Genomic DNA, 14819 nt, shown 5'->3' on the forward strand with positions numbered 1-14819 from the left:
TTCAATTTTGAAGCTAAGTACTTCATGTGCCCCTGTTGCATCTTCTAGTTTTTTTTTGCTCATTCCTGCTCAGCACCTTCCACCTTCTTTATTCCTAAAGCTCCAGGGTTCCAGTACATTGTCCATTTGTGTGGAAAATGTCCTCATGACAGATCATTTTCTGTGCTGATATCAAATCTCAGGATGTTTGACAGATCCAGGACCTTAACTAGGACTACGGTGCGGACAGGTTGTCTGAGGTGCTGCATTTTTTTTTCCTCAGTGCTTGTTTACTGTGACTTACCATTCCCACTTTTTTTTTTTTAAGCAAAAGGTCCAGTCTTTGACTGGAAGAGACTCAATTTGGAGTCATAAGGTAGGAAAGTACAAGCTTTAAGCACAAACACAGTGGGAGCCTAAGAGAAGCATGTCTTTTGAACTAGATCTGTGGTTTTAAGAAATGAATCACTACTTCCATTGCAGGACCTACACAAACAGAGCTCTAGAACTACTGTCTCTATTATCACACTACATTGTGTTGCATCTGTTCTGAAAGAAAACAGACTTGTGTCCCCAAGAGGACTTCTCTAAAAGGTGTGTAAAAACAGGATACTTGTTAAATATCACAGAAATTACCTGAAATAAATCCATTAGCTCATTTAATCCAGCCCCTGCACACTGGTGTGCAGGATTGTTCTCCAACGGAAGAGTCTACTTTTGGAAAGGTACCTAATGTACACAACCGTGTCCTTTTAACCATGAAGCCTTAAACAGAATGTTTTTAATGTATTTTCCTAGATAATATGGCAGAAGTGCAGAACATAAGTTATCCAATTGTGAATCACAAATGCCAAAACTAATCACTTAATGCCCTTTGCATTAGAATAAAGCATGTGTTTTAAAATACAACAGTCCACATTAAGCAGTTTTTCATTTGGAAAACTGTCAGTAATAAACTAAAAAGGAAGTTTAAACTATAAAGATTCCTGGGACTGATCAATATAGCTAGAACCTTGGTAACTTCTCTTTTATAGTATCAGAGGGGTAGCCGTGTTAGTCTGGATCTGTAAAAGCAGCAAAGAGTCCTGTGGCACCTTACAGACTAACGGACTTATTGGAGCATGAGCTTTCGTGGATGAATACCCACTTTGTTGGATGCATTTGTCTCTTTGATAGAGAATTGTTAATGCCCAATGAAAGGTATTGTGGCAAAACTGGACCATTGTATTGAGGCAGTTGTGCCCAGTAATAGCCCTAGTTATTAAACAGCACTCATCTATAAACCAGATTTTGTTTAACCCAACTTTGCAGTTTCTTTATGGGAAAAAAATCCAGTTACTTCTTACTCAGCAGCTGAGCTGTATGTGCCAAGAAAGCAAATGTTGCCAAGGAATACGGGCTCCAAGTTAGAGAATTATTGTCTTATCTTCTCCAGTTTATCTTCTAGCAACTTAGTGTGGCTATGAATTGTGTCTTGATATTTGCATATAGGCTGAAGCTGCATTCTCAAGGGGAGAGTTCTGGGCATGCACACAATGCAGGACCTGTGCCTCTTACTCTTTGTGGGTGGTTAGGGGGGGAAATTGTATGAGGAAACTAAGTCTTTCAGTCAGTAGAGATACAGGTGCCATGTTGAGAAAGGTGCAGTAAGAAGTATAGTTCTTTCTTTAGCTATGATACTAAATTGATGTCTCTTCTGACAGCATCCCAAGGTTAAGGGGTGACTATCCTCCAGACTTGTGGTGGAAAGACTTACCTAACACTCACTCACTCTTAAAGAGGTAACAGCCAAGATTTATGTGAGTTACTGCTGAAGACCCAGTGTTCAGTCCTGCAAGCTGTTGAGCATTCTGGCCCTGATTCAGGAAAACAGTTAAGTACATACATTACATTAAGATGTGAATTGGCCCACTGACTTCAATAGGACTGCTCATGTATTCTTAAGTTGAGCACCTGACTACTTGCTTTGCTGAATCAGGTGGAGGGTGCTCAGCACCTTGGAGGATCAAGGCCATAGACCTCTGTCCTGCCAATACTAATATGCATTCTCAACTTCACTTAAATTGTTAATTGGCTTTAGAGAGACAACTCACAAGTTAAGCCTGTTAAGCGTGTGCAGGATCAGGGCTATAATCGTTGCTCCCTTTGCTTTTCCACAGTCAATGTTCTAAACTAACTGAAGCATAGGTGCTCCCAAACTTAGTTCTAGGGAAGGCCATCTGCCTCCTTCACAGGGGTAGGAAATACCCCCTACTATCACTGACAGTGAAGAGGAATGTCTGCTCTTACAAAATGACCTCTCTTCTTACACAGTACTTATTTTCCTTACTCTGTTGGAACTCAGAACTTCAGACCCGGCCTCTTCACTGTACACTAGTGTAGACAACAATTTAATCTCAGCATTGAGTGACACTAAAAGTCTAATCCAGAAACTGAAATTGGATTGGGGAAAGGGAATAACTAAATACAATTTTGTAATAATCACTAAACAACTTGGCTACATTTCATAAAAATTTTTATTAAATACTGTTACTGGGTGAAAATTTCTTAAAAGGACTGAAGGAAAGGGAAACTGCCTACTTGACTGTCAGGCGGCTGCAAAAAACCTTCCATCCATACTTTAGTTAAACTCCAGTGCTGGACTGTAAGTGGATTTCATCTTTCAAATGTTTCCTTGGAAGAGATTAGTGGCTGGAAAGTGAAATCCTTCAGTGGCTGGTGTATGAATGGCTTGCATCTCTCTAATTCTTAAACAGTCCAGCTGGAGGCTTGCTAGTGGTGCTTTTTGATCCATATGGCTGCAGTATGAAACCATCTACCCACTGCTTATTTCTCCAGAGGGGCATAATTCAAGAGCTTCTCAATCAGATCCACGTGGGCTAGCAGCATGCGACGGCAACAGTATCTCTTCAATCCTAGGGCGTCCAGGGCATCCCTGACAATGAACAAATGACACAGTGAAAAAGCATTCCTTAGAATAGTAGCTTTGAAAGTAGCCCTAAGCGACATACTTAAAACTTTAAATTTAAGAGTGACAACATACTTTAAACTAGAGTGACAAGAGAAACACAGGGGTAGTTAGCAGCTTTTAAGAGGTCCTGCTCAGTCCTGGACAGGTATCTTATTTGTGTTAATGTTCTCTTCAGGTGTTGTTGCTGAGCAGGATACATAGCTGAAGCCCACTCTTCCTGTCAGACTAATTAAAGAAAGGGGTCCAACACTTTCTGTGGAACTAAAGTTAAACACAGAGTCAAACTGACATTGATATTTCCACCCTGTTCTTACAGGTGGTAAATCTGACTGCCTAATTCCCATGGGGACACAATTAACTGCTTTTGGAAATCCAAACGCTCTATGTCTAGTTCAGAAGGATTCTCTCCACTATGAAAGACCATGTCAAACTCAATCTATGACCAGTCTGCTGAATGCAAGTTTTTCTAGCTAGGAAACATCTTTTTAGACTTCATGGTTGTGAACATAACTTTTAAATAAGCCCATGCTTACAGTATTATAACTGAGTAAGGGGACTTGGTTTCACTATTGTTGCAACTGGTAGCATAGAGGGTGACCTATTCTGGTTTAAAAATCTGGATGACCAGAAACATTACCCTGGTAACAGGGATGCTGTTTAGAAACTTGTACTATAACAGCATCCCCACTACTGTGATAAAAGCCTTAAACTGTCTGGGATTTTAAGCCATTTACTTGGATATAGTTTGGTCACATCTATACTAACTAGGAACCCGGCTAGTGTAGTCGTAGCCCAAGTTCTGGAGCCAGAAGCCCTTCTTCTGAAATTACAATGGTGTAACTCCACAAAGTTGAATTGCACCTGATTTACACTAGTGAGATCAGAACCAGGCCCACAATATGTCAAAACAATCCTATCAAGTCTCAAACATACATTTCTGCCACATACAAATAGTTCATGATGGCTTTGGCATTCCTCTAAGTAGAGTTACTTAAATTAAAGACTGAAAAAACAAATACAGTATCTTGGAACTGAATGGTAATTAGTAAGCTACCACTGAAAAGAGCCATGATAAATAGTTATTAAAATGAGCATTATAAAAAAAAAAATTTTTAGAAGCCTGCTCTGTATCGTTACTATAGGCTATAATTAACACTGTAACACAAATTGCCATAATTTCTTTCCTGGACCTGTAGTATCTGAGCTCAACAACATCCATTGGTGTGATCTTTCTGGAAGGGCACTTACAAGTATGCACTCCAGGATAGCAATGGGATTTAGGAAAAGTAATGCCTGGCACATTCATCAAACACAATTGACAAACGAGAAATAAAATCTCAGTTGTGAGAAGTCTTTTCTACAACCTTGGCAAGAAGCTCTGAAGAGGCTAAAGGGGTGGATTAGAAATCCCCATGTGTTTAAAGGCTAGTCAAGGGAAGATTTTAGGTTTTTTTTTTATGTTTTTTTTTTTAAACTAATCTCAGCTTCATAGTCTCTCTGGTAAAACTGGGAGTCTTAAGCCCCAAACTTCATTGAAAGCTGGATTTGTTAGAAATTGTCTTAATGGGAAACAGACTATGCAGAATAAACACTGGAAGTAGTAATGCATAATGAATTATTTTTTCTGATCTGCCAATTGTATATAACAGTTGGTAAAAAATTACAAATGATTTATGTGATTTACTTTTAAATGACTTATGAAAAGAAAGATTATTTTCAGTGTACAGTGTTATGCTTCCTAATGTTCAAGCAGACACTTAGGATCTGTCTGGTACATAACTGAGATTTATAGTGTGACTTGAGAAAAGTCTCCTTCAAGTTACAGGATAATTTTAGTTCTTGGGCAGCTCCAAGTAGACTGTGTTAAATGTAGAACGCGTTATGGTTATCAACCAAATATTGAGAGAGAATTACGTGATTAATCATTTCATCTGAAGAATAGAACATGCTCCCAAAAAACCCTCAGTCAGCTCTCAAAGATGACTAGCAAATTTGGGTGTCCAACTTGAGACACCTTAAAAAGGGCTTGACTTTCAGAAATTACATACTCCAGCACACAGCTCAAATGGGTAGATACTCAAAATTACTAGTTACTTTTGACAATCTTGGCCTCCACTTATCTCCTCCTCTTTCACGTATTTTCCAGTTGCAGTCCTGATGTAACAAACTGCTGGCAAAGTTGAATTCAGTTTTTTCTCCCCCATACAGTATTCATCTAAGGGCACTGCTACACTAGAGAGTATACAGAGGTGCTAGTGGCTGTAAATATAGCTGCTCTACGCCAGTGACAGAGAGCTCTTCCACTGGCTTAACTACTCCTGTCCCTGTGAACGGCAGTGGCTTGTTGGCAGGAGAAGCTCTTCTGCTGACATAGGGCCGTCCACACCAATGCTGATGTTGGTATAAATTATGTCACTCAGGGGGTGGTTTATTCACACCCTGAGTGATGTAAGTTATGCTAACATAACCTGTAGTGTGGACATAGCCTGAGATTGTTGGGTCTTTACTCAAGCCTCTGATCATCCCTTTGGTTAGGTGGCAGAAGGATTCACTAGGTGACATAACAGCTTTTTTCTGCCTTTATGGTTGAAGGAACAGTGGTGTGGCTTTGTGGTGAAGTCTCCATTATAACTCCCCCTTCAGCTATTAGAAAAAGCGCTGGACAGAAAGGGTAGTTTTTCTAAGTTGCTGAACACTTACTGACATCAGTAAGAGATGTGAGTGCCAAGTATACCTGAAAAATCAAGTGGTGGGTGCCCTCGTTCATTTTACAGACAAGACGTAGGAGGGCTGGTGAAAACTCTTATAACCCTGCAGGAAACTTAACAGGCAGGGAAAGCAGTCAAGTGGCAAACTAGGGCCTGTGAATATTTACACACATACTTTAAGCACTACCCCAATGAAGTCAACAGATGAATACTGAGGGCCTGTCTATGCTACAAAATAAGGTCAACCTACAGCCACCGCAGCAATTAAATTGGCTGTTAGTGTCCATGCTACCATCCTTCTGCCAGTGGTGTACATCTTCACCAGGAGCGCTTGCTCCAACTGCAGTGGGGCATTGTGGAGCACTGACAGCTAGAGCCAGGGGCACTGTGTGCCCAGGGTGGGGATCAATTTTACAGCAGGAGCTTGCCAGAAGTGAATTGACATTCTTGACAGTTTCACGGCTGCTATTTCACATTCCCTCTCCAGCTCCCCTTGAGCCCAATGCCCTGCTGACAGTGCAGGGCGGGGGGGAAGAGCTGTGAACCTGGTGGCTGACTGTCAGCAATGGGGCCGGGTCTCAAGTGTCTACATGGACACTGCACTACCCTAGCTACATCAACCTAAGCTCCACATCTCTCGTGAAGGTGGTGTTATTAAGTCAATGTAGTGGGCAATTTACATCAGCAGGAGCACCATTGTAATATAAGTCAATATAAGATGCCTTACGTCAATCTACCTCTGTAGCACAGACCATATCTGGCTAAGTCTTTGCAAGATTAGGGCCAAGGAGCATAAAGAAATACTTACCCTTCTGTGTACTCTGCTTGCAGAAGGCCAAGATATGCCTCCCACTTATTTCCAACTATTTTGCCGCAGGTGAAGCATCTGACTGGGATAATCATTTTCTTGCAGTAACTGTCAAAACATTAACCAAATAACCTGTTTACCACTTGGGAATACATGTCAGAATGCATTTGATGCATCTATAAAATATCACCATGGAAGTTTTTCACATAGGGCAAAAGGGAGGTGGGAACTCCAGAACTGCACCACAGCTGGAAGGGTCAGCTCCGCCACTCAAGTATAAACATTCTCCTTTTGTTTATTTTAATGTTACTACTGGATTGATTAACCTATTATTATTATAGAGCAGCTGTATGCCAAGTTTCAGCCCACATGCAGTTTTAACACAATCCCCCGAGGCTATGTCTGCACTTACCACAGTGTGCAGAGTACAGGCATTACACACCTACCTCCACACTGCCGTGAAAGGCAGGCTGCATTTCCATCCTCACTGTGGTATGTACACAATGCAGTGAATGACCTCAGCAGCTTCCCCACTGCTGGAGCCTTTCCCTATTGCAGGAGTGGAAAGGCTCTGGGAATGCGATGGTAAATTTACTACAAAGAGCCATGTAGGAGGCACTCTGAGGCACCTAAAGAACCTGTGTAGAGCCCTTTAGAGTATATCTACACTGCCCACATTACAGCACGGCCAAGGCAATGCTGTGACATGGGCAGTATAGGCGATGTTTACATTACCCATGGCTGTGCTGTGACATGGGCAGTGTAGACAATGCTTTATTGCTGGGCTAGAGCTCTCCTCACAATAAAATCCCCCCCTCCTAACAAGCAGTGGTAGCTTTATCACCAGGTGCACTGTCTATACTGGTGCTTTTCAGCGCTAAAACTTTTGTCACACAGGAGGGTGTTTTTTCATACCAATGAACGACTAGTTTTTGCCCTGAAAGTGGCAGCGTAGACACAGCCTCACTCGTTTAAGCCGTTTACACCGGTGGTATACGGCGTCTGCACTCTAGACGCTGCCTTGCGAGACACACCTTGGATTAGCAATAATAAAAAAAAAGGGGGGGGGCGGCATCTGAGTGGATCAAGTGCCATGGAACAGGAGCTCCGCGCTACAGCGGTGCTAGAACCAGGGCGGCAGGCTGCGGCTCCGGGCTGGTTTGTTTAGAGGAGAAACAAGAAGGTTCGCGGTGGGGGCCTGGGTCGCGGTGCCTGGTTCCAGGTCCTTACGCGGGACCCCGGGCCCTTTAACTCCGCGCCGCTTCCTAACACTCCCCCACCGCGGGGCCGCGCACGGCACAGGACCCCGCCTTACACCCAGCCACCCAAGTGGAGGCGGTAGCCCAGGACCATCTCCCTGTCCCGCCTGCGGGAACGGTGCGCGCCGGGAACGCTCGTTGCGGGCGGAATAGGGGGGAGGGGACACTCGGGGCTCCCTGGCCAAGCACTGTACCAAGCGCGCGCGAGCGAAGCCGGGGGGGGGGGAGACTACGGGTCGCGCGAAGCCGGGAGTGACCCCGGTGGGTGTCTGCCGGGTAGAGGCGCAGGCCGGTCCCAGGTGGTTGGCTCCGGGCGGGGGAACTGCTCCTGGGAAGGGGGTAGTGACGGCGGGGCCCGCTCCGCCTCCCAGACCCCGGGGAAGGGGCCCAGAGACCAGGCAGGGAAAGTTGGCGCCCTCCCCGACTTAGTGGGTCCAGTTACCTCAGCAGGGCCTGCACCGCCTCCGGTAGCTTCACCCCCACGCGCCGCTCCAGCTCCTCCAACGGCAGTTGCCCCGCTGTCGGCGATACCACTATACCTGATTTGGCGGGGGGGGGGGGTTGGTGACGAGGCACAATGCAACCGGGGATAATAGTGATCTACGGCATAGCGCATGTCTGTGTGGGGAGATAAACAACCCCCCCCCGGCTTCAGGATGGTACATCCCAAATCGACGGCATCTCGGTTGGCTCAAGATAGTCTAGTTCACGGAGCGTTCGCGATTCGCGTGCGCTGAGTGGCAGCTGGCGCTCTAGAAGCGTAGAGCGCCCAGCAGCAGCAGCTGGAGCAGCGGAGCGCAGAGGCTGGAGGCAGCGGCGGCGGCGCAGTGTCAGGTATCTCTCTTCACTCCTAACGATTCCCATGCGCTCTCTGCAGACACTTGTTGCTTGGGCTTTAATAACGGGATGTAAAAGAAGTCAGATTTCTCTCCCTCCCATCTCCCAGCCCAGCTAGTGCTTGGGTTTGTGCATGAGTGGAAAGTGCAACTGGTGGCTACAGCTCAGCACCAACAAGTTGTGCCTGCTCGCGGGGGGAGCAGGAGGAGAGGTAGAGCTGAAGAGGGGCTTCTCTCGGTTGCTTCAGGGCATGCATCACCTGTTGTTGTTTCGGGGTGAGGTAGGGCAGGGCACGGGGTGTTTCTGTTTTGGGCACCGCTAGTTGTAGATTCCTTCTTTGCAATGCAAGAAATGCCCCTAGGGTCCTGTAGTGGTTTGCAAGGACATGCCCCTAAGACTGCTTGGAAGCCGTGATGACCAGCTGAGGTTTAAAAACAAGCAAACAACCAAAAAAACAAACAAAAAAAACTCCACAGAGTGCAAAATCCCTTATCCTAACGGGGAGAGACTTAAAAAACACCCACACAAAATCTGCCCTTGGAAATTAATCCGACCTGATTTCACAATGCTGTCTAGTATTTTATTAATATGGTGCTTTTGATTCGAAAGGGAGTCTATGTCCAAATGAGTGATACTTGATAGATCTGATACTTGATGTCATAAAAAACTTATTATGTACAAATACAAATCTCTCAAGGTGAAGTACCCATTCCAAAGGTCAATGGAGGTGTGCTCCAAGGCACCCTACATTTGCAGGAAGGGAAGCCTGATGTTCTGCTTTGTATTTTAATAATTTTTCTGTTAAAAGTGAAGTTCCTGAAGCTGGTTGCCTACAAGGAATTGTGGAGGTATTTGCACAAATAAAGTCACATACTCTGCCAATTTAAAAACAGACATCAATTATTGGTAGCAAGCAAATGTGTTTATCTGTTACTAATAGCACACACAAGTTTTAAAAAATAAATATTTTTAAAAAATCCAAGTTCTTTGCCACTCTGTTTAGTTTTTACTCTTCTCTCAGCTTGTGTGAAGAAAATCACTGTGGTTTGTTTTACTCTTGTTTTGTCAGTTTCACTTCCACATTCTTAGTGATGAATTTCTTATGCAGCAGGGGAATGTTTACTGGTTTAAAACAACTGTTTTCATTTAAATTAAAACAAAATGGGGAGTGTTCTAATTATTTTATGGTGGTAAGAGGGTTTATTTTTACATAATCTAAACGAGAGCCAAATTAAATTTGAAAATGGCCCTGTAAGGGACAGATGTTAATGTGGCTCATGTTGTTAATGTAAATTTAAAAGACAATGTGTGGCCAAAGTAAGACTGTTCCAATTTAACACTGGCACACACCAGTCTTGGCTCATTTCCTTTGTGCTAAGGCAGTGGAGCTCCATCTAGCACTGTTAGAAAGCTGCTGCAATATCTAGGGAGATGAGGAGGGAAAGAAAGGGTCATGCCCCACTGAGGAGGAGTTGAGGAGTTGGTGTAGACAAGGTGACAAATGATCTCATTGTGTACCCCAAAAAGTAAGAGACTTTTGGCAATGTGTAAAGATGCGTCTTAAATTGTTTTGTTTTGTTTGTTGGTGGTATTTCATTAGACTAAGTTAAAGATGTGAGTAATGTGAGGAAGTGTATTAGTAGCAGAGTATATGTGCTTAAAATGTAAACAGGTGTGGCTGCTGCCAGCATTAGGGGCACATCTTGTTTTTTTTTGCGGGGGGGTAAGGATTGTGAGATAGAGAATCAAGTCTGACTCTTGACAATTCTTACTGTCTGCTTGTTACAACATTAACATTATGCTAATTTTCTTTATTTAAAATGGTAATTTTCTTTAGTTTGTGCATTGTATCAAATCTCAGAATGTGGAGCCATTACTGTCCAGCATATAAATAATTGTCTTAATGCACAATTTATGTTAATACATCTTACATGACTCTTATTTTGAAAACATAGATTATTGACCCAATCAATACACAGAAACTCCAGACCCAGTTTGAACTGTAGAAGAGCAAATACTTCCATTATAACAAATGAGGTTTGGGATTATAAAACCACTTATAAACAATTCTAAGCAGCAGCGAAGCGACTATGATTTTTGCAGTCCCAGGAACAATAATTATCTTTAGCTGTGAACAGAATGAATTGACTTGGCATCGGTGGCAGATGAACTGCTGAGAGCCATAGATTCTGAGGCCAATGAGAACTATGTGTGTGTTCATTATTTATTTTTCTCCTTTGATTTTTTTTTTTTTTGGTGAACTTAGAGATTGTGACTTGATACCTTTTCAGAACTGGGGCTCTACAAAAATTCTCTTGCTGAACTGCGAAGAGAAGTGTTCGTATTTGCAAGCAGAAAGTAGGAAGTGAGAGTGGGAAAGGCAGGTGCTCTTGCTGGTGGTTTGTGACAGAGTGGTACCCCTTCAGGTAGGTCAAGGCTTTACTGTTAAGTTGTGGAAATATGTTTATTCATTTTAAGGAAGACAAAATTGAATTTTAACGTGACAGCAACTTTCGGACTTAAATTCTCAGACATTACTTCCTTTGCATCTTCATCAAGAAAACATTACTCTGCTCTAGACATGGTATTAATTTTAACATTTGATCTGTACTGTGTGTACAGCCTACCCTGGCTGGGTGAGGGTCTTAATGATCTAATAGGTTTTATGTCCTCCTTTGATGTTGTGAAACTTAAGGATTGTTATGTTCTGTGAACTGTAGAGATTTCTACATTTGAGAACATTTTATGCTGCACGTTGTGTATCCTGTTATTCTGAGCGTATTTGCTTGCCAAGCCACAACAGGCTGTTTAAAAGATTTGTGTGTTTTAAAAAGCAGAGTCAGTAATTTATGAATCTTGGCACATTTTAGTTAAGGTGATTCCTTGCTACTTCATTGGGTGGATAGCTGCATCCCATGAGATTTCCAGCTCCTCTACCCTTAAATGTTTGATATGTTCTAATACTAACCCATGCTCTTTGGCACTAAATCAAATTGGGTCTTACTTGTAAAATATCTCCTTTTGCAAGTATTGGAGTTCTCTGTGCCCCTAGAAGTGTGTAGTTATATCTCACATGCCAAGAAGTTTTCACACTATACCATTCCCCAGGCCTTCCACCACTTAAGTGAGTGACAGCCTCCTGATCTTTGTGTCTTTGAACTGTTATCAAAGGTTGCAGAATGCTTCATATGGCTCAGAACTAATGACCCTATCAGAGTGCTCCTCAACAATGGGCATAAGAGGGTCGTCTAGATGGATAGAATTGGAACAGGTGGTGGATTGTGGACTAGTTTCTTCTTTTTGTTTGATTGAATAAATTGCTTCTCTCTGATGAGTAAAGATGTGTGACACAAGACCCTTTCCCCTACCACCAACACATTTTTGGAAGGGCATCTCTTAAAGAAAACTTTGCCATTTGTGCTGCTTTGTTATGAAATTACAGACATCTGTATAACCCATTCTCTGATTAATGCACTAGACATTATGTACGTATAGACAGAAGCGGCGCCAGGGTTTTTGGCGCCCTAGGTGGGGATCCTTCCGCGCTCCCGGTCTTTGGGGCACTTAGGCGGCGGGTCCTGGAGCGAGTGAAGGACCCGCTGCAGAATTGCCACCGACGACCCAGAGCATGGAAGGACCCCCCGCCGCCGAATTGCCGCCGAGGTCGGCAAAATGCTGCCCTCCCAAATCCTGGCGTCCTAGGCGACTGCCTAGGTCGCCTAAATGGAAGTGCCGGCCCTGCGTATAGATTCTCTTTGATGCTGGCATAGCTTTTGAAGGCTACTTGTACTCACCTTGGTGTGAACACTGTAGGGGTTGAACACATCTTGAGAACTTTGGATGGATGTAGACCTGCAAAGTACAGCTAGGCATAGGGTGTAAAACACTCATAGCGATGAATACTTATATTATATATGTTTGATACAAGGCAGATGCTCCTTCCTACTCTTTTTCATAAAGCACTTTCTGTGGAATACTGTAGTCTGTTGTTCCAGCAGCCACTCCGTTGCCCTGGGGCACCTTTGCTTCTCAAGTGAGAGGGTTAAGAATATTCAGCCAGTTAAGTGACCTGCCTGGCTGAACCATCCCTAAAGTGTTTTTATAATGTGTGATGGCAAGTGACTTTCTGCATCTAGCCATGTTGAAAGGCTGCATCTCCTGTGACCTTCTCCTTTTGTAGTTTGTACTGCAGAATGGTGGCTTGATAGATGCCTGCTCCGCCTGCTGGTAAAGCTGAGAAGCTAAAGCATGTGTCTGGAGGCTTCCTTTTCATAATCCTCTGAGGAGGGAGGGAGGGTGGGTATCTGTGTGTGAGAGAGAGACTGTACTCTCTTGCAGGTATAGGGTGACCAGATGTCCTGATTTTATAGGGACAATCCTGATTTGAGGGGCTTTTTCTTATATAGGCACCTATTACCTCCCACACCTGTCCCAATTTTTTACACTGGTTATCTGGTCACCCAATGCAGGTAGGAACTGATTCTCTGCTGCATTGCATGTTGTGTGAACATTTACACCTGTGCAGTGAGGGTGTATTTCTGAATGTACATTTATTTAACCTGGGATAAATGACCACAAAAGGTGCTGAGTAGTAGCAAATGTGGCTGTTGTGATCTGATTTTCCCATGTGTGGAAAGCTCTGATTGTATCTCCATCGCAACCTACATTTGGTGAAAGTCAAAAGGATTCTTTTTTGTAAGTGTTCCTTTGAGATAGGTAAAATTTTAAACCTGTTAGTCTTGACCAGCACCCTTTTAAAAATCTGTGGACATTTGGCACTTTGTCTAATTAGAAACAGAAGGTCCACTTCCTGCTTTCTCCCTTGGTCATTCAGAGAAGAAATATCTTTATTGAAGTGTTTGGTCCATCTCAGGGAGAGTTGGTTCATCAGAAGTGTCAATCTGATACCTTAAACACAGGTGGTATCCTCTCAGTGCCACACTACTGACTCTTAAAGGAATCAAGGAGAGTGAAAAATCTTAAAAGAAAAAAGTGTGTGAATTTTAGGGATCAGAGGTTGCGGACAGCGGATGGGGGAGAAAGGAATTGCTGGATTTTTCTTTCACTCTCCCACCTACAAAGTGTCTGCACTACAAAGTTAAGTTGACATCGAGCCTCCGATTTAAGCAAGTTGATCTTGCATGTCCATGCTACATTCATTGTGTTGGCGGAGCGCATCCTCACTAGTAGGACTTGCATTGATGCATGGAACACTGCACTGTGGGTAGCTATCTCACAGTGCACATAGCCAAGTAGAATTTTGGGTTGGGCTTGCAGTGCCTTGTGGGACCAAAACATTGGTGCAGGAGGTTATGGAAACATGGTGTTAACCTCTCGTGATGCACTTACCTCCCTTCCTCCCTCCCTCCTTCCTTGAAATCAACAGCAAAGAAACCAGCCTTTTTCGTAAGCCTGGGTTACCTGTGCGGACGCCATAGCACGATAAACATGAACCCCGCTCAGCTGTACACTGCTGATGTGAGGATTACAAACACCTCACAGTATTTACACAGCTGATGCATGAGCTGTCGCACAGAACAATGTGATCCCATGCAAGCAGGAAGACACAGAGCAGAGCAATTCGCAGTTGTTGGTGGCAGTCATGCATCACCTTGACATGGTTCAGCGCAGTTTCTAGGCCCGAGAAACAAGCATTGACTGGTGGGAGGGCATCTTTGTGCAGCTATGGGGTGATGAGCAGTGGCTGCAGAACTTCTGAATGTGTAAGGCCACTTTTCAGGAATTGTATAAAGAGCTTTCCCCAGCCCTGAAGCGCAGCTATACTAAAACGAGAGCTGCTCTGACACTGGAGAAGTGAGTGGCGATAGCTGTATGGAAACTTGCAACCCCAGACGGCTACCGGTCAGTGGTGCATCAGTTTGGAGTGAGTAAATCTGCTGTGAGATCTGTTGTGATCCAAGTTTTCAGGGCCATTAACAGACTTCTGCTAAGAAGGATAGTGACTTTGGGTAATGTGCAGGACATAGTGGATGGTTTTGGCGTGATAGGGTTCCCTAACGGCGGGAGGGCTATAGACGGAAGGCATATCCCTATCTTGGTAGACCACCTTCCCAAAGACTAAATAAACTGAAAGGGGTACTTCTCAATGGTGTTGTAAGCACTGGTGGATCACAATGGCCATTTCACTGACATCAATATGGGATGGTCGGGAAAGGTGCATGATGTGCACATCTTTAGGAACACAGGTCTGTTCAGAAAGCTGCAAGTAGAGATTTTCTTTCCAGACTGCAAAATAA

At 43.7% G+C, this 14819-nt stretch overlaps 3 protein-coding genes across 4 annotated transcripts in view; 2 read left to right on the forward strand and 1 right to left on the reverse strand.

The window, feature by feature from the left end:
* Positions 1-8227, forward strand: part of CD151 (CD151 molecule (Raph blood group)) — an 88569-nt gene extending 80342 nt beyond the window's left edge. The window contains exon 9 of the mRNA XM_075065077.1: positions 3267-8227. Within this exon, the coding sequence (XP_074921178.1) occupies positions 3267-3287 (21 nt within the window). The 3' untranslated portion in view covers positions 3288-8227. The remainder of the gene's footprint in view (positions 1-3266) is intronic.
* POLR2L (RNA polymerase II, I and III subunit L) lies at positions 2478-6561 on the reverse strand. The gene is made up of 2 exons (XM_032803943.2): positions 6467-6561; positions 2478-2914 (listed from the first exon to the last, which is right to left on the reverse strand). Exons 1-2 carry the CDS (start codon positions 6559-6561, stop codon positions 2806-2808), a joined length of 204 nt encoding a protein of 67 aa, XP_032659834.1. The 3' UTR covers positions 2478-2805.
* Positions 8228-10894: 2667 nt separating the features above from the next.
* TSPAN4 (tetraspanin 4) overlaps positions 10895-14819 on the forward strand; it is a 726272-nt gene continuing 722347 nt past the window's right edge. The window contains exon 1 of one of the 2 annotated variants that reach the window (XM_075065079.1): positions 10895-10988. The gene's annotated coding sequence lies outside the window, so the exon portion shown is untranslated. The remainder of the gene's footprint in view (positions 10989-14819) is intronic. The other variant, XM_075065081.1, reaches the window with a different exon arrangement.

The sequence above is a fragment of the Chelonoidis abingdonii genome, chromosome 4 (assembly GCF_003597395.2).
Source record: "Chelonoidis abingdonii isolate Lonesome George chromosome 4, CheloAbing_2.0, whole genome shotgun sequence".
Taxonomy (NCBI): Eukaryota; Metazoa; Chordata; order Testudines; family Testudinidae; genus Chelonoidis; species Chelonoidis abingdonii.